We start from the raw sequence: 19192 nt of genomic DNA on the forward strand, positions 1-19192 counted from the left end.
AGCTATTGGTATTCAATAATTAGCAGAGCACCCTGTGAATAGATAATAAATCCAACATAATCCAGTTCTCTTTTGAAAAGTAGCCATTTCCATTTCCACAGTTCTTCCCCTGAAATTATCTGAAAGGGAAATGTCACTCAGTTAGAAGGCTCCAGCTTGCCGGATAACAGGAGGAAAGGGCTTCACAATATCTTTCCAGAAATGAGAAGAGGACAGAGTGTACTCAGAAACAGAGGTGCAGGCAAATGAAGGTTACTGACAGCCAAAAACACTGAGACTGGTAAACATCATGATAGCTGGACAGACAAGGAATCCCTGTATCCATATGATGGCCTTTTGACATGAAGGAATAGGAGTAAACATCAAGGGTAAAGTAGCTTATATTTTATTGAAATAAACTAGATGAAAGATCATATCTTAAATGATATGTCTTCAAGCATGTGCTACATCAAGGTCTTGACAGCATCATTTTCCCAAGAGATGTGCCAGTAAATTTAAGTAGTTTCCAAGTTATAAGTATCTTGATTACCAAAGAGCAGCAGGATGCAGAGCCTGACCAGTAAAATCAAAGGATTGATGGCTTCCTCTTCACACTCCTGCCTTTATTTTCCCCTGCATGGCTCATTATTCTGCTGCATTAATTTAAGCTTCCTATTGCACTGAATTAAGGGCTTAAATTCTCTTATCATCCCTGTGGGAATCTTGATTGTTTATTTGTGGATGAGAATAATTGTTTTTATTGATCCCCAAATGTGGAAGGTAAAAAAAAAAATGCTATGGTTGATGGCCAGCTCATACATAGTGCTGCGTGCTTGAGTGACAAATTATGAAACAGTACTTGGCCCCAGAGGGTACCCTTTAAGAATTTTTAAGGCATTTGATAGTTATCATTTTGAGGCATTTGATAGTTATCACTAAGTCTTTCCAAGCTGGAAATCATAAACAATTTCACATACATCAGGCAAAGTCTTTTTGTTGTAGTTTTCATTGAAAGTTAAAGGTCTAGTTGGGTGTAATTTATAACTTCTCATTTCTTGTATGTTCACACAGCAACCCAGTTGAGTTTGGAAATGGTGCAGCTACAAGACGTTCCAGAGCCAGTGTCATCAGGCCAGTGAGTTCCTCTAGGGACCTAGATTACTAGGCATTTATTTGAAAGAATTCCTGGATTCATCCAGAAGTTGTCATTATTCCACTGCAAACATCACTATATGGACATTGACTTCAAATAGTTAGAGAAAAAAACTACTTTGCTAGCCCTAGCTTGTACTGTGGGTAGGAAACCCCACGCCATTTAACATCCCAAATATATCAGAGGCATCAGGGAAAGGAACTGCAACTGTCTAATTAAGTGCTATTTGTAGGACAGGGCACTTGGGCAGTATGAGCCTCCCCCATCTGAATCAAATGCAACACATCTTGTTTAAAGAGCTATTGAGCTAATTAGCATGGCCTGTCTACACAGAAATAAAACAAACCAGGTTAGGTCCTAAAGGAATCAAGGATCAGAAATGTGGTAAAGTTTCCTTATTAGGTGGTAAGAAGGAAAGATCTTTGACCAGATGCCAAACCCTGAAATTCTTGATCCTCTTTTCCTGTGGTAAAGAGAACACAGATATATAGAGAAGCCACTACGACCATTGCATCTTCTTTATTCTTTGAGGGCTCTGTTCTGAAAGCTTACTGTTGAACCTTCAGAAATGACTGTGTGGGCTGGACTGGAATGAGTCAGGAGAGCTTGTTTTGCAGAATAAGTGTCCATATGTCACAAAGAGGATCTTCCTCTTTTTCCTGGAGATATATTATCTTTGACTTTGATAATTAACACATCTGTGAAGGGACCACATCAAAGGGAGGATGATTTTTCCTAATTATGATTTTTTTTTTCGCACTGAAATTCACCTTTACCCTTAGCGCTATGGTTCAGTTATGGCCTTGGCCTTGGTCAGCCATTGCAACACCTTCCATGAGTGGCAGTGTAAAGGAGTTCTCCCCATGAAAGTTTTGTGACCATTGTCGCTACCATTGCAAGGTAAAAACTTTATACCCAGCTTATCTTTTTATATATGCTGCATACATTTAGTATCATGCCTGTCACACAAGGGAGCACGAAATGTGATCTGACCAATTCACGTGTTTGCTCATTACAATATCCGATATGCATGGAGCATGGTACTGCACAATGGTTAAAACTTAATTACAGACTGTTGAGGGTGATGATCACAGAATCATTTGATTTTTAAATTAGAAGAAACCTTGGTTATGACTTAGTTCAACCATCTCATTTTAGACACAAGGAAAATAAGACCCAAAGAGGCTAAATAAGTGTCCAAAGCCTCATGTTCGAGTAGTGGCAGAGCTGCAATATGAAACCAGATATCCTCACTCCAATTCTGACTGCACTCTGTGTTGACTCTGAAACACATGGCTGTGCTTTGTTGCACGGCATTGTGATCAATTGTTTTAACATGTGTGCCTCCCTCACTAGACCATGTACTCGTAAGAAAATATTCATCACCAGGCTCCTAGCACAGTCAGTGGCACATAATAGGATCCCAATAAATGTTGGTTGAAAAAGCGAATAAATGAGTAAATACATGAGACTTGTTTTTTTCCTCATCATGTAGAAACAAACAAATGCCGTAACTTTTAGTGATCTCTACGAGTGCTTGGTCAGCGTAATAATGAAGAATAGACAATATAGGGAGTGGAAGGTAGAAAAAATAGTATGAGAAAGAAGAGAAAAAAAAAAGAATACACAATTCCATAGGAATAATAACTAGACAAATTCAGTACATAGACAAAATGTTTAGATTCAATTTGGGAGCATTTTGTCAAGACTCGTGCCTCCTCTGATCTCTTCTCATTTTCAAATAAGGGCTTTTTAAGCAGATGGTGCTTTAAACAATTCCCATCATTGCTGCTTCTCCTCAGACCCCAGAATGCAGGATTGACTTCAGGTTAAGTTGTCTAAAAGGCAAAGTTGTTCGTTAGTGTATCTCACTTCCCTGAGATATGTCTTCCCACTCATTTTGCATCTATTGCTGCCCCATGTTGCTGCTACTATCACAGAGGAAAGTGCACATAACTCGCTGTGATCTGGCTTCTGGGATATTTTCCATACGTCAGAAGATACAAAGGAATGGCTACTTAAGCAGTGACATTTGAGACTCAGTGATAAGTATGCAGAGAGGAGTTATATGGGCTGAGTTTGTGTCTCCTTGTGAATCACCCAAAGTCAATGCAAGTAAAGGCTAAAAAATCCAATCATCTACCCCCACTGTGAGTTTGTGTTTTTCCTGAAATGCTGGCACGTTGTAAGTAATTTGACACTAAGTAGTGCCTGTTAAAAAGAAGCAGCAGCAGCAGCAGCAGCAGCAGCAGCAGCAGCAAAGGATTCAAGGCTCCTAATTATAGCACACTGATGGCTTGGTGCTGGGGTGTGCATCAACAATATTGAGCAAGTACTGGCTGGAGGGCTGAATCCAGACAGCGGTTATCAGTATCTAAGTGTCAGTTTCAACTGGCTGTGCTCCTGTAGGCCAAGAAGTCTACATGGAAGGTAGACCATTTAATCTTTTTCAGAGGTGTTGCTACACAGCCGTCAAACAAATTGGGCTAGTCCAAATGCCCCTGTGGAGAGAGTTTTAAGGAGATGGGCAGTCATCTGTTTTGAATGGATTGAGTCACTTTGGCTAAAGACAAATATGGAGATCCAGTTTTCACTGAAAATTCCTTTGAACCATTTGGAACTTGGCAGATGCCCAATCAGCACTGCATCTAAGTACATCCCCACCCTCCCACTCAGTTCCTGCATTTCCCAGATCTTCTTTGAACATACCAACCATACTTCCATATTTGTGATTTTGTCCTTGCCCTTCCCTCTTCCTGAAATACCTTTTCCTCATGTGGTCCACATAGCTTCTTCCTCCTTGACCCTCCCCTCTGTCTTTTTCAGATCTTTGTTCCCATGATCAAAGAAGCCTTTCCTGGCCAACTTTTATAACATAGCTACCTCCAAATCCAATCCACTGGCCTTCGCAAAGACAGAAGCTTTCGTTGTTTTGATCGTTATTGTATCCCCAGCCTCCAGAACAATGATTACCATGTCACTTGTTCAATGGAAATACAATGAAGTTGATAATGTAGGTCTTAAAAAGGAAAAGTCTTGTCTTATAATGCCTGGAAAATAGTTAAGGAAATCTTTTCAGATGCTTTCATTTCAAGTTAATCACATACACTTCATGTAAGTTACACTTAGAAACCCAAGCAGCCTTTAAGAAAGTAGTAATATGTCCAGGTAAGCAAGATAGCACTATTATCATTCAGTACCCATCCAGGCTCCAAGCAGCTTTAAGAGAACCTTTCCTCTGATAGACAGCACTAATTTGTGTCTTATGGAAAATTAAATAAATTATTTTTCACCTGAAGGGAGCAGGATTATTTGACTTCAGATATTTGCCATATGGCTTCTCTTGCACACAACATAGCTTTGAGGCTTAAGGTAGTAAGAGCAAGAGCATTCCTATAAATTATTCAGAGATAATTCAAAATAAGTGTGCATCTTTGACATATTGTCAAGTTTCTCAATGCTTTTTCCTGATAACAAGTGCTATGTTTTTGATGAAATGTTGCTTGTTTCTCACACACCTTATTGTTCTGTGTGTGTGTTCTGTGTTTTGTCCTGTTTGTTATTGTTTGTTTTAATTTCCCTCAGAGTCCAGTCTGGCTCGTATCTCAGCACAGGGTGGTTTACCTTCATTCTGGCCATGGACGCTTGTTATGGCATTCACGTCTACGGGATGATAAATGACACCTACTGCAAGTAAGATCACAGGAAATTATTTTTATGCAGCTCCAATTCTGAGATCTTGTCAAAATATCACAATTCATTTTAATACCATAAATCTAAGAAACAGATAAAGCAACAATTATTTCCCAGTGTTCTTTGCTGACATGACATTTTATTGTCAGTGCATCAAGTTGTGCCTTCTAGGGGTGATAAAAAGAAAAATATTTACCAGTCTAATGTCAAGTGTCAGGAGGAACACTTTTCCCTTAATCAGTGGCATAGCAGGAACTTGTGGCTTGAAAATATAGAAGTTTAGTGGTTGTTTAATTTGCAAAAGCAAGTTTGTCATTTCTGCTGCTCTGATGGCTTGATGGATAGCTATCTACTCAATGGTTAGTTAGATTTGATCATGAACGAAAAAATGTCCTGAAGCCTCAGAGAAACTGACAGCTTAACAAGAATTCCTGGAAATTATACTTCACTAATAAGTGAGTAATCTGCCAGATCCTTATTTAAAATGAGTGTGTTTACCCACAGTATATCCTCGCTGGTGGGATAGTTTCTAATTAGATAATAAAACAAACCCTCCATGCTTCATCAGGATAATGAAATCTATTTCCCTACCAACAATTGGCACAATATAATTCACAGACTGTTTTAATCATAATGTCAAAATGGTAACTCTCAGCCACAATCATCATGGACAAATATTTCTTCCCTAACTATAAGCATAATGGAGCTCAGATGAACCCAATATCTTACTGTGAAAAATCACAGTTTCTTCAGGTTCTGCAAGAGGCTATCTGAAGTTTCTTCCATTATACACCATTTCTTTTTTCAAAGAAGAGCCATATGTTTGAATGTAATTGGCATGATATATAAATTTTATTTGATCTATTAAGCCACTAAGAACCTGGTACATCTTCCTAAAAGCTTTCATACATATAATAGCTTTTAACTGAGTTCATGGACAAGAATCATGTATGGGTTTGTGAGTAAATGCATTTACTGGGCACATAATGGATTCTTGTAAATGAGTGCTTCATTCTTCATCTCAATCTTTCTCTCCTTTTCTTTTTTTTTTTCTTTTCTAGGACAGAAGGGTATAGAAAAGTCCCCTACCATTACTATGAACAAGGAAGAGATGAGTGTGATGAATATTTTCTTCATGAACATGCCCCATATGGGGGTCATAGGTTTATCACTGAAAAGAAAGTGTTTGCTAAATGGGCCAAGAAGCACAGGATAATATTTACACATCCAAACTGGACATTGTCTTGATAATGGTTTTTCTGATCTTGCCACATCACTTAACGTGATCCCCATACTGCGACTGTGATGCTGATGATGCTAATGGAGATGATGGTAACGATAAAGACAACAACAATGATTATCAAGTTCCTGTACACTCTCAGATGTGGATGGTGACTCTGCTAGTAATTCAAACTCAGCATTTCATGGAGGATGGTTGTGCTCATGATGTTCTTTCTGGAGGTTCAACACTACATACCGCACTTTATAATTTAACTGGAATTGAGATGAAGGCCAGTGACATGACAACTGTGACCTAAGAAATGGGAAGATTATCCCTCAAGATAGCTGCCTAGAATTGTTCAACAGTGAGTAACTTCCAAAAGCCAAAAGAGTTTGGCCTCATGAGGCAAGGTGACTGAGTCAATGGCTTCTTGAATCTCAGCAGCTCCGCCATCTTGAAGAATGATTGATTTTTCAAACACTGACCCAAGAACTGCTATCAGGGTGCAAGTATCTTACTAGTTAGCCTAAGGACGGGAAAATATCACTTCCTAATATGCCGTCTTTCAACAGTATTTCCTACAGCTAAAGCCTCAGGCCATTGCCTAATTAACAATGAAGATTTCATGGACGTCCTACACTTCAGGATTACTTGACTATCCCAAACACATAAATCAAAATGGGCTAAGTAGCAAATCTTGATGAATTTCCACTCTTACCATCCATTCTTACTACAGACAATATAACTGAACATGTGATTAGAGTGACCTATATTAATGTTTAGTTATTTTTGGTTGAGTCCTAAATATTTCAGAAGGCTACTTAACATGTAAGATACCAACTTCAACACTGTAATAACATATACTGTGAAAACATTCCTAAAACATAACCAAAGGGTTTACTAACTCTGCTTCAACATCCAACAACACAAAACCGTATGATTTTTAAAATCATGAAACAGAGAAAGCAAAGCATATTTTTACATCAATTTGTATCCTATCATACTTCATAATATATATTTGTATATTCAAATTGCTATTTTATAGGCCCAAGATGTGTTTCTCTAAACATTACATTCTCATTGCCAAGTGCCAACTGTTAGACATGGAGAGGAAATGATTCCTTATATTAAACCTGACCAGAGGTTTTGCCTTGTAGGAATTTATTTTTCCCATAGTGTGTCAGTTGTTATGCCACAATAACAACAATAATAATGACCTTAATGTCCAAGGTACTTTGTCATTTACAGTCCTTTAACATCTGTTATACCATGTGATGCCCCTGAACACCCCATTGGGCTATTGTCTGTGTATTCTGCTATCTCTTTAGCAGATGATCTGTAATTTGGTCATTGTTCTGTTATATTCCAGATTGCTCTACTTGCCAATATTTGTATAGAATAGAATTTATGTAAACTAGTAACCAGTTGGTCTCTGTGCCAAATACATTATATCAGGATTACACAAAAATATCACAAAGGATGGTCTTGGCCATATGCTACGACCCCTGTGAAAATAAGTAGTTTCGAGTAGTTTTTCTATATACATATATATACGTGTGATTCTATTTAGGCGGGGAAAGATGAAAAAGCAGGGACAACAGGAGGAAATGAAGGCAGAGAAATATAGTTTCCTGTCCTAGGGTTGAGACAATTCTATTTTTCATATACTCATTGCTCATTAAATATTAAAGGGTTGATTTGCTGAGAGAGTAGCTGAGAGTTCAAAAACATCCTTGCAGAATGATTCAAAAGACAAAAGCCAGGCTCAACTTACAGAGTGTTTTGGAGACTGGAAGTAATGATACATTTCACTTCAGAAGCACTTGTAGGTATTTACTAGTGCTAAGTATTATGGTGAGCTATCATTAAAATGTGCCGTCTTGGATAAAGGCCTTTTGCCTGCTGTCTTCTGCCATTTTGATACCTCAATATTCACACCCATAAAAATTACTAAGCCCCAGTTCTATCCTCGGAAGGAGTTGTTATTCTGTTGTTGTTCCCTTATGCAATTTTTAATTCTATGAATGTTAAGTTTTTTTGAACTAATGATAGATAGAAATGCCTACTGAAAGAAAAATAAACAGAGACAAATGTTAAAATTGCTATACAGACTGTTTTTCCCCCTGTTGTTTCACCTTAAAATAAAAAGAAAACCTTGATTAATCAGAATGCCTTGGGACATGAACTTAATTTATTTAGTTTTCTAATAAACAAAGGGCCAACTCTTATTTGTTTTAACCCCTGCTGATGAGAAACATTTGAAAACTTGCTTGCTCTCCTGCCTCGTTGTAGCTTTCTCTGATGAAGACTTTTGCAGTATATTGTATCCTTCACTCTGGCGGAAGTTGTGTGTGGAATATGTAGACTCCAGTGTTTTCTTAGGAGGGGTGGAAAGGGGCTTTTTTTTCTCTCCTCTCCTCTCCTCTCCTCTTTCTTTCCTTTCTTTTTGCATCTAAACTGCTACTCTACATTTTTTATTGTTGTTTTCTTTGTCTTTTTCTTTCTACAAACAGGAAACAATCAAACAAAAAAGCACAGGTTTTTCTCAATTTGAAAACTCAATTGAATGATTTCCAGTATAATCAGCATTTTGGTAGAATCTCACAACTTATTTTTCTCTGCTTTTATTTCCTGTTTTTCTTTGTTCCATCTTTCTAATTCTAGTGAAAATGCAAAGTCTAATTTCTCCCATGTTGAGAATAAATTTTTCATCTATGATTTACTGATAGAGAAGAGCTTGGTAAGGGAGCAATTCAAGGAGACTGTTTTGCCATGCAAATTTCTGATCAATTCCCACAGATTCTGGTGAAATGAAAGATATTCTATCCAACATTTAAACATTGAAAAATTTAACTGAACTTACTTATCACTGATGTGTATTTATCCTAGAAACTAATATGTGAAAAATAAAAATATTTCAATACTACCCGTGGCTCTAGGAAAATGAAAATGAAAAATGGGTCACAATTTTTCTGAAATTGGCATGAAAACATTCAAGATAAAAATAATAGACTAGATATTATTTTTGATTCTGCATAATTCTATGAAAAAGCAAGGTAATTTTTTAAAAGTTTTAAAATAAGAATGTTTGAATCTTTTCCAATTTAACCAAGTGAGAAGTAGTAATGATTTACATTGTTATGATGATAATGTGAATAAGAAACCTTTTAGAGTATATGATGTTACATTGCTATGAAAGCTATCAAAGAAAAAGGAATTGGGATTTGGAGGAATGTTTGTATATATGCACATAGAGTCCATTTGTGTGTGTGTGAACACACATATTTATACATTATATACTTATAACTATATATAAAGGCATTTGTATAATCCTATATTCTTCACTGGTGCATGTGAATCATAGAAAACCCTATTTTAGACCTCATCTGAAATTTGTTGGGTTACATTTTGAATCCTGATGAAAAAAGCAAAAATCCAAATTAAATGGACTGATTGCTAAGAGTACATAAAATCATATTCAAAAGCTGGCCAGAAGAATAAAGCTAGAGAAGCTGCTAAATCTAGAAAACACAATTAGATGCCACAGTTGTCACAAATCAGACTTGTAAGTATAGCAATCTGTATTGTGGGTTCTGCCGATTGCAGGCTTAGCTAAAGTCACATTGAAAAACATTGCATCAAGCTTCATTCACACTGAAGTAAATGAACATTGGTCCTCCTATTCAAATAAGCCAGTCTTTAGCATAAGCAAAATCCAAATTTGCATGATTTTTATTATATAGCCAGAGAACTGTGACCACTGTGAAAAAGGAAATTTATATAAGGAGATTGCTCTTGGAGGATTTGGTATGAATCAGCTGAGGTAGGAACAAGAGTCTGAATTGGGGACCTGCTAACCTTCCAAGAAGTAGAAGGCCATCAGAAGAGAAAGACTGCTACTTAGAAAAGAGACAGCACTAAAGTACTTCACCTGGTAGTGTTAATTGGATGTTAATTATGAGGTTGGTTTAATTTCAATAAGCAAGAAAATATAATCAGATGACTGATTTTAAAAAAGAACAAAAACAATGGGCCCATCTAGCCTTTAATGTGACATGTTAAATGCAAACAATAAATTATGTTATTCAGTGTCCGTTGTTTGCATGGCTTAGCACAACAAAGGATTTACAGTCTGGGGGCCAGGAGGGAAAAAATGCTTTTTTCTTAAAACAGCATATTTAAAAGACAAGACCTCATCATTTTGACAGTGTACATAGATGAGTGACTGAAGGAGCCAGTGCTAGCCTTTGTAAGTAGTGTAGGCTTTTAGAGCTGAAAGAGATTTTAAAGACCAGCCAATTCAACTCCTACACCTTGGAGCTGAGGAAACAGACAGAGGTGAAGTGATTTGCCTGTAGTAATAAACTGGACTAATGGCAGTACTGAGACTCAAATTCTTGTCTCATGTTTTCTTCTCTAGTAATTTTTCCACTACACTTTTTAGACAGAAGAGTAGCTGGAAAAAAAAAAATGCCTAACTGATTTTACTAAAGAGTCTATTCATGGAATCCAAGGGCTCCAAATTGTATTAATTCTGCTCAGGATGAGCACACTGACGTGGAGCAATATTTTCATAATTGAAGGAACATATCCCATTGATTGTCTACACTCTCTGTTCTCTCTGTTTGTTGCTATTGGTAAGGCTAGGCTATGTTCTGTTATCACAAAATTCTAGGACTTGTTTAAAGAACATAAAGTTGAGTTTCTTACTTTCTCTTTGTAACTGAGGATGAGCAAGCCATTGATACACCAAGAGCTGTTGAGTGTTGGAGGTTGCCTGGTGAAACTGGCAGGTCCTGTTGCTGACATTTCCCCAGAGCTAAAGTGTCCTCATATTCAAACCAACTCTGCTGCTCAAGTTAGTGAAATTATCCATCAGCACTAACACTACCCTTTGGGTTCATGCTCATCCCTGCACTATATGTGACCTTTGAGCCTAGATACCCTTCTGGAAGGTGAATGAAAGCCCCAAATGTCCCGCAAGACTTAGTCTGCATAAAGCATTGAAAAGGATTTTTTTTTCTCTACAGTATCATTTATATGATACTGTTAGAAGTGAAGAATTTTGAAACTACATACAATGGCCTCTGAAAATGGTTCCTGTGTCTCAGAAATAGTATATTGTTCCGTTGCTTGTTTTTGCTGAACTGTAGAGAAAACACCAGAGTAAAATTCCTTGTAAATTGCTAAGGCATCAAATCAGAACTGTCCTTGGGCATTGTAACAGTGCAGAAAATCTCATTCAGTTTTTTTCTTTTTTTTAGTTAACTACTTTTTTGTTTCCTTTCAGAATAGGCACTTTTTTTTTTTTTTTTTTTTTTTTTTTTGAGTAGAAAAGCTCTTCTTTCTCCACAGATATGTCTCTTTTTGTTCACACCTTGGATTCTTCAGAAAATAGAAGCTCACTTCCTTCCATAAAGGTGAAGAACATCTTGATGAATAAACAGTCAACTACCAAGTTCACATATTTACCTATGTAGTGAAAGCTGTTTCTAAGAAACTTCAAAGGGATCAAAATGAGGCAATTTTATAGCTTTTTGTTACCTAATCTACAAAGTACTAATTTCCTTGTGTTTAGCTTTGTTGTCACTGTTACTGAGTAAATACCCATATCTGTTACATACGGAACATTTTTTGCTTCACTCATTTTCCTGAGTTCCCATGATTTTTTCTGTAGTTTCTCATTCATTTTAAAACCTGTAATCTTCATCTATTTTTAGAAGAAGCTGTAAATTCACAGTTGTACATTTGTTGAGAGTTTTTATGACATTATAGTGCTTTATTTATAAGCATTGTGTCTTAGAATAAAGCTTACAAAATGGCAAAGGGCTATTGGCATATTTCAGTTTGTTTTACAACAGGACAAGTAAGGATACGTTAACAAAGCCAGAGGAAAAAGTGGGTATGGGATTTTTAATATACTTGATATCCAAGTCAGAAACATATCCAGGATACTACTACAAACAATAACGAGATAAAATGTTAGTCTGCCTCTGGAATTTGTTTTGTCCATATTAACTACCTGATGCTGACATGTATTTCTTTTTTTGCTATGCCAGACATATTAACAGAGTTGAGTTAGCACATAAGCTGCATAAAACAAAGAAATCTTCCTTCGTTCCTCCCTTCCTTCCCTCTTCCTTACTTTCCTCCCCACTCTTCTCTTATTTTCTTTCCACAAAACTCAACACTCTTGCAGTTGAATGTCAAATTTGGATAATTTTTCTTTTAACAAATCAGCTTATCGTTATCTATCCAACTCTGTAAGAGATCCATATTTGGAAATGATCTCAAAATAAGAGTCATCTTTGGAAATAATGACTTCCAATAACTTATATGCCAGGCTTATTAAAGGGCTGTATATCTCATTCAGTTTCCCCAATACTTTATGAGGTACATAATGTTACCATCACCATCTCACATATAAGAAAATTGTAGCACTAGCGAGATTAAATAGCTTGCCCATGGTCACACAGCTTTTGATGAAATGAGATTGGAACCAAAGCAGTTTGGCCCAGAGTCCATACCCATTTGGGGAAGGCTAATAAATGTAATCAATAACACCCCAAATTTCAGTAGCTTAAGAGAATAAGATTTGTTTCTCAAACATAAATTCTACATAGATGCTCCTCTCCAACCAGCTTGTTTCCAAGGGTGACTCAGATACAAAGACACTTTCCATCATGTGGCTTTACCCTCCTCCAAGTCCTTTGAGTCCTCTCTGTTTGGCCTACCAAAAAGGAAAGAGCAAAAGGGAGCTTGTGCTGGAAGGTTTTATGGGCAAGTCTGGAAGTGATGTATATCACTCCACCCACATTCTATTGGCCAGCCTTGCTCACATGGCTTGGTATGCACAATGCTGTCTAAATGTGTAGGAAAAGAATTTGATGAACATGTAGCTGTTTCTGCCAGATATTCTTAGTCACGATGACACAATAGCTGAAAAAGAAAACACTGAGTTTTGTGCAGCTCTATGGGTGAGTTGTTTGTTTTGATCATCCTTGTTCAAGCACTAGAAACACTTCAGAAAAAAATTTTTGTATATGGATATTAGTACCCACACCAGAACAAGAATAAAATAAGGAACAATATATTGCTCTAGGTTGTATTATACCAGGAAGAGAGAATATGGTTTCTTTTGCTCAAGGAAGCAAGAGAGAAACTGGTACACAACAAACACTTTTAAGTGACTGAACTCTACCCACAATAGAAGTAATGTGACTTTTAAAGTCTTAGTGATCCGTGGTTAAAGTAGGATAGATGCACCCTCACCTCTGATCAACCCCTTGTTTTTGTGCCTATTTCCCTTGCAAGATGTCACAGAGATTCGCCTTTTTTTCAGCTGTCCTTTGGTCTTCAGGTCTATGCAGCACTGTGATATTTTTTACTGCAGAAAATATAATTGCTATTTCTTGAATCGTAAATTTAGGAATTTCTCTCATTCATCTTTTTTATTTGTTAACTTTGACATACGAACTTAATAAAGGTACTTACATGCCTTAAAAAGACTAGACACACCACAACATCACAGGGCATATTTCTATAAAGAGAGGACCTTACATGCATTCTCTCCCTCACTCTTCTTCACTTCCCGAGACTTTCTACTCTTTGACATCATTTTCTTTAAGCTATCTAGGAATCCTTTTCCCTTAACACTAACAGAATTTTGCATCCTAGAGGGTTTTTTTTTCGCCTAATAGGAAACTATTTGCTATCTTGGGGAAAGTACTTTGCATACTAGCATATAAATTTTCGTAGTTTGTCCATTGAGGGAGATTAGCTGGGACTCTAAAAGCAATATAATTAGAGAAGAGAATCTGCCAATGTTTACCTTCTTTCAGATTAATGAGAAATTTCTTTTAAGGACAAGAAACTTTACTGTCTAGTTGGTAAATGACATAGGTTTGAATCTCTTTCTAAGAGTTGTAATTGATGATAATAATATTCTGTGGTGCTTTACAGGGATAAATTGTTTAGTTTAATCAGAGTGGTGGCTCTCACTGTCCATAAGTCCATGGGCAAACGTCTTGACTAATACAATCATGGAGTATACACCAGCAGAACCTTACACCATGCATTGTTGAGAGTTCTTGCTCTATATTTGATAACACTTTTCAAATATGCCATTTTCCATGATTACAAAATTGCTTAATCTTTCGAAATAACTTTCCTACAAATGTCTAAATTTCTCCAGAAGTAGAACATATACAATCAGATTGACTTGGAATGATCTTCCTTAGTCAGTGGTGTTTTCCTTCAAATTAAAATGGTTTGGACAACACATCTTTTGGTGATGCTGGTTATGATGACTTTCCTTCCTAGTAAAAATAAAAATAAAAAAAGGGGTGAGGGGAAATACTCCACAATCTTTGATGGATAAAAGGGCATTAATGTTGGATGAGGACACTAATGTCACGCAAATGTATCAGTGAAATATGCACAACTGTGCCTGGCTGTTCAATAAGGAACAGAAAAAAATTAAAACTTTCAACAGCACGACATATGGACTCAATAAAACCAAATGAAATTTGATAGGAACAAATGTAAAGCCAAACAAAAAGGCTTTTAGGTTCAGAAAATACAGGAGCATGACTTTATAACAGTAGTCATGGAAAATATTTGGAGGTATAGAACACTGTAATAGAAGATATAGCAATGAAAAGGTCACTAGGACCCTGATACATACACAAAGAGTCTAAGAACAAAACAGCAAGGTTCAGGACTGGAAGTGTTTTTAAAACTTGTTTTTTGTTTTCGTTTTTGAGATGGAGTCTCATTCTGTGGCCCAGGCTGGAGTGCAATGGTGCAATCTCAGCTCACTGCAACCTCTGCCTCCCGGATTTAAGCAATTCTCCTGCCTCAGCCTCCCGTCTACCTGGAATTACAGGTGTGCCCCACCATGCCCAGCTAAGTTTTGTATTTTTGTAGAGATGGGGTTTCACCACGTTGGCCAGACTGCTCTTGAACTCCTGTCCTCAAGTGATACACCCACCTCACCCTCCCAAAGTGTTGGGATTACAGGCCTGAGCCACCACGCCCAGCAAAACTTATTTTTATTCAATGTCTGATTGGACAGGTAATATATTTCCATTGTCAGAAACATTGAAGACAGAAAGGTATGATACCTATTATTGCACTTCCCAGGGTTCATTCAGTATTTTTCTATAGATATTATTGATAAAAATATATATATAATGGTGTTTTATAGCCTGCTGTGTCTTATTAATAAGGAATTACAAGTATTTTCTCAAAGTCATTAAAGTATCCTAATATTCAGTAGCTACATTGTGCCCTAAACTATTTAACGATTTCCCCCAGTCACTTTTCTTTTTATGCTAAACAGTCTTGTTAATGAATTTTTGAACATTTCTCTGATTATTTTTTTTATTGCATCAGCATACTGTGGTACCTGCTTCCCTGAACCCTTGCCAAAAATGATGGGATTCTTCAACCTTGCCGACTTTATGTATGCAAAACAAGCTTATCTTCTTTTAATTAGCATTTAATTGATTACTATGGAAATTTAAAATTTTGCATATTTATAGGAAACTAACGTGTCTTCTTACACAAATAAGCTCTTCCTATACTTTATCCATTCTTCTACTGCAGTAGAAGTCACCACAATATAAAGAAACCGACAATTGAGAATTCTTTCAAAAAAGAGAAAACAGGTTGAGATCAACCAGGATCATGTGGAAACTAGAAATTATATCACACTAGGAGTTGGAAACCCTTAGCCAGATTAATAGACTGTTTTAGAGAGAACAAAATTCAAATACTTAAAAGGCATCAATGCAGGTGCAAAATTAAAGTCTATGATTCTATTGGACATAATAGAGCCAATGAGTAAGATTTCAGACTTTATCTCAGGAGAGCATTTAGAAGAGTCTAAAATTAGAGTGTGGATTTTTAGGATGAATGAAATTGTGTTAAGTATTTGCAGATAGATCACCCCACTTTTCAATAATTCGTGTGTTTATGTAGCTAGTTGAACTCAGTGACCACCTAGGTCCCTTCCAAAGTACACGTTCTATGAAATAGGATGCAACTTTTATGCACCAAGGCCCGGTTTCACACTGAAACTCTGAAAAAAATAACACACTAAAATGTTTACCCTTGTCTTAGCAGCAGCATATTCAGAAGCCATCTCTTAAAAAAGGTTATTTCTGATGATGACAAATTTCACCTAGTTCATATTCAGAACTGGTTCCCAAGTTCTGGAAGTGCATTCAATTAACGGTGGGTATAAGGACACACACACATACACTCCTCTCCTTGACAACCTCCCCCCACCGGCCCCCAGCTCTACTACTGCCAATCACTGATTTCATTGTCGTAATGCCTCACAAAAAGGTGTAAGTTCCTTTGCTTCACAGTGCGAAAAATTCATTCACATTTTATACATCCATATTTTTATATACTTGCTATGTGATATGTATTTGAAATGTAATGACTCAAGAAAATTACATTTAGTATTACAGCATTTCTCATGTTGGTAATTTATGATAATGGATGTCACTGTAGATTTAAGAGTCATTTATATTGTCCACCTTTTCCTATTTCTGCTAGATTAAATAAATTCTTCATATCGAATTTTGTTGCATTTTTCAGTTTTCTTGTCTGTACCATTCACTTTCAGTATATTTATAACCCTTTTATCTGGTCTTTGTAGTTTCAAAATGATGCCTTGGATATTTTAAGTTTAGAGCAATCAATGTCCTTTTCAAATTGCCCTCTTAAGATTTTTGTAAAATAATATTCTCCATAATACAACTTTAAATTACCTACCTTTTCCTTTGCTAGACTTAATCCAAGAAGGCTAATTGAACATTAAGCGTTTTAATCATCCCACACTGTCAAACCTGTCTTCTCATTACTGAGAATTGGATAGTTCATGAGCTTAATTGTGTTCCTGGCAACGTAACTAGAATGAAAGGTTGATAATATGATTTGTATATATCTAAGGAATTACTCCTGGTCTTTATTGATATCTATGCAAAAATATAATCTCAACAAATATACATTAAATATAATCAAATTCATGGTACTTCATTAAAGCTTCGGAGGATACAGAGATGAGTAGAATGCAGTATTTATATTTATGGAGTTTACTAAAGAATTTTTTAGAAAAACAAAACTTCCAAATAACCACAAGATGATTCAGAACAAGTTAATGGCCACAAAAGTGATGCAAACAAAAAATGTTAAATGTAATACAGAAGCATAAGAAGTACAAGGACACAATGATTCAGATATTAAAATTGTAATTGCATTATATGTGGAAGTAGTGTTCAAATGTACCTATACGGTGATTTAGACTCCCAGGATGACACAATGCACGCTGGATTTCAGGAAGTGCATTTTGAACTGCTATTAGTAATGGCTTATAGAAATGGTTAATACAGAAGACAGTGCCAAGACATAAAGACGCTTTTATCTAACACAACATGAGGATCCCTGACAGCAGTGTCTTGTAGAAGAGCAAGATTTGTTTGAAAATATAGGGCTTATTTTTGACAAATGAAATAAGAACTTTCATAGTATGGTAAAATGCTGAGAATTCTCCTACCTTCTCTGGAATCTGCTAGGGGGCTACAGGGTTCAGACAAAGCTCTAGCACTATTTTTAAATGTATTCATTGAACAAATAGCACCTTTCAAAGACATTTTAAAGTGAGCTGTGAATTCAAATAGCATATGATGTGAAACCAATGTAGGTGTAAATATGGATCCATTTTATCCCTTTTATCCATGTAGATCAATTAGTCTTGTATTATTATTCTTGATATGCATTCCCTCTCAGCTTTAGGAGTTACCATGAATGTGAATTACCCTGATTATGGTTTTTCTTATGACAATTTCATGTATACTTACTTACCTAGAGTGCTTGAATGAAAATTTTCTAATGTAATGACAGCTATATGCATCTAATTGGAGACTTCAGCAGGGCCAAGAAACAGACTGAAAGCAAAAATCATAATATGCATCTGTCCCAACTTTTACCTGTCATCCAGAGAAAATGTAACAGAGGAACCACACTCTTTTATTTTATTACATAGATTGCATGTTCTAAATAATCTAGTTATGTCTTCCTGGAAGTTATCTATTAGGTCCCAGGAAAAAAAATTATGGTCTTACATAGTAGAGATTTACTCTAGGTAGGCAATAAGAGTAAAGGAAGAAAAGATGGCTAGTTGCAAGGTCATAAAGCAATACTCTTCCTTGTCTCTTTTCAATTTCTGCTGAAGTCTACTATTCGTTCCTAATGAGTCTCCTTCTCTATATATTAGCTGAATTGCTCATGTAGGTGATCTCATGAGCTCTGGTCATTTCTGTAACCTGAAGTCCAGAAATAGATCCATATTTGATAGATTTTTATGTTAACTGATTTTTTATAGAAATAACAAAATAATTCATTGGGAAAAACAGTCTTTTGACATGTGTTGCTGAAAAAAACTGGAATCTATTTGAAAAGAAAAATGAAAAATTAATGTGAAATGGATAATTTACCTAAACAGAAAAGATGAACCTATAAGAAAACAAAGGATAAAATCTTCATAATTTGGGTTAGGCAAAGATTTCCTAGGACACAAAAAGGAAAAATCATGAAAGAAAACTATTAATAAATGAGATTTTATCAAATTTTTAAAATCCTTTTTGAAAGAGACTATTAGGAAAATGATAAGGCCAGCCATAGACTGGGAAAAATTTGCGATATGCATAGGAGATGAAGGACTCATATGGGATAGATGGATAGATAGATAGATAGATAAACAGACAGATATTAAAACTCAATAATTAGAAGACAAACACCTGAATTAAAAGTGCACAAAAAATTTGAACAGACACTTCTCAAGACAAGATGCACAAATAGCTAATAAGCACATGAAAAGATACTCAACACCATAGTGAATAGGAAGTACAAATTAGAACTGAACATTCTTCTAGGTATAAGGGATTCACTGCCAAAACATTCCAACATAGTTCCTGCTTTTGTGGAGTTCGCAGTGTAATGAGAGATACAATTAAATAGGCATTTCTAAACAATGGAATAAGTGCTAGGATGGGAGAAATACAAGTGTTTGGGGGATATTGTCTGATGGAGGAAGTCTTAACATAGACAAGAGGTTGAGTAGTCAGGCAACC

The 19192-nt window shown here is 36.1% G+C and overlaps 1 protein-coding gene across 2 annotated transcripts in view; it reads left to right on the top strand.

Annotated features, from left to right (window-relative positions):
• The window catches only part of ST6GALNAC3 (ST6 N-acetylgalactosaminide alpha-2,6-sialyltransferase 3), a 560559-nt gene extending 546042 nt beyond the window's left edge, over positions 1-14517 (top strand). For both annotated transcript variants that reach the window (XM_050805207.1, XM_050805197.1), the window contains exons 4-5: positions 4718-4825; positions 5887-14517. In XM_050805207.1, coding sequence (XP_050661164.1) covers positions 4718-4825; positions 5887-6073 — 295 coding nt within the window. In that variant the 3' untranslated portion in view covers positions 6074-14517. The remainder of the gene's footprint in view (positions 1-4717; positions 4826-5886) is intronic.
• Positions 14518-19192: the final 4675 nt, after the last annotated feature.

Source organism: Macaca thibetana, chromosome 1, assembly GCF_024542745.1.
Source record: "Macaca thibetana thibetana isolate TM-01 chromosome 1, ASM2454274v1, whole genome shotgun sequence".
In the NCBI taxonomy this organism is placed as follows: Eukaryota; Metazoa; Chordata; class Mammalia; order Primates; family Cercopithecidae; genus Macaca; species Macaca thibetana.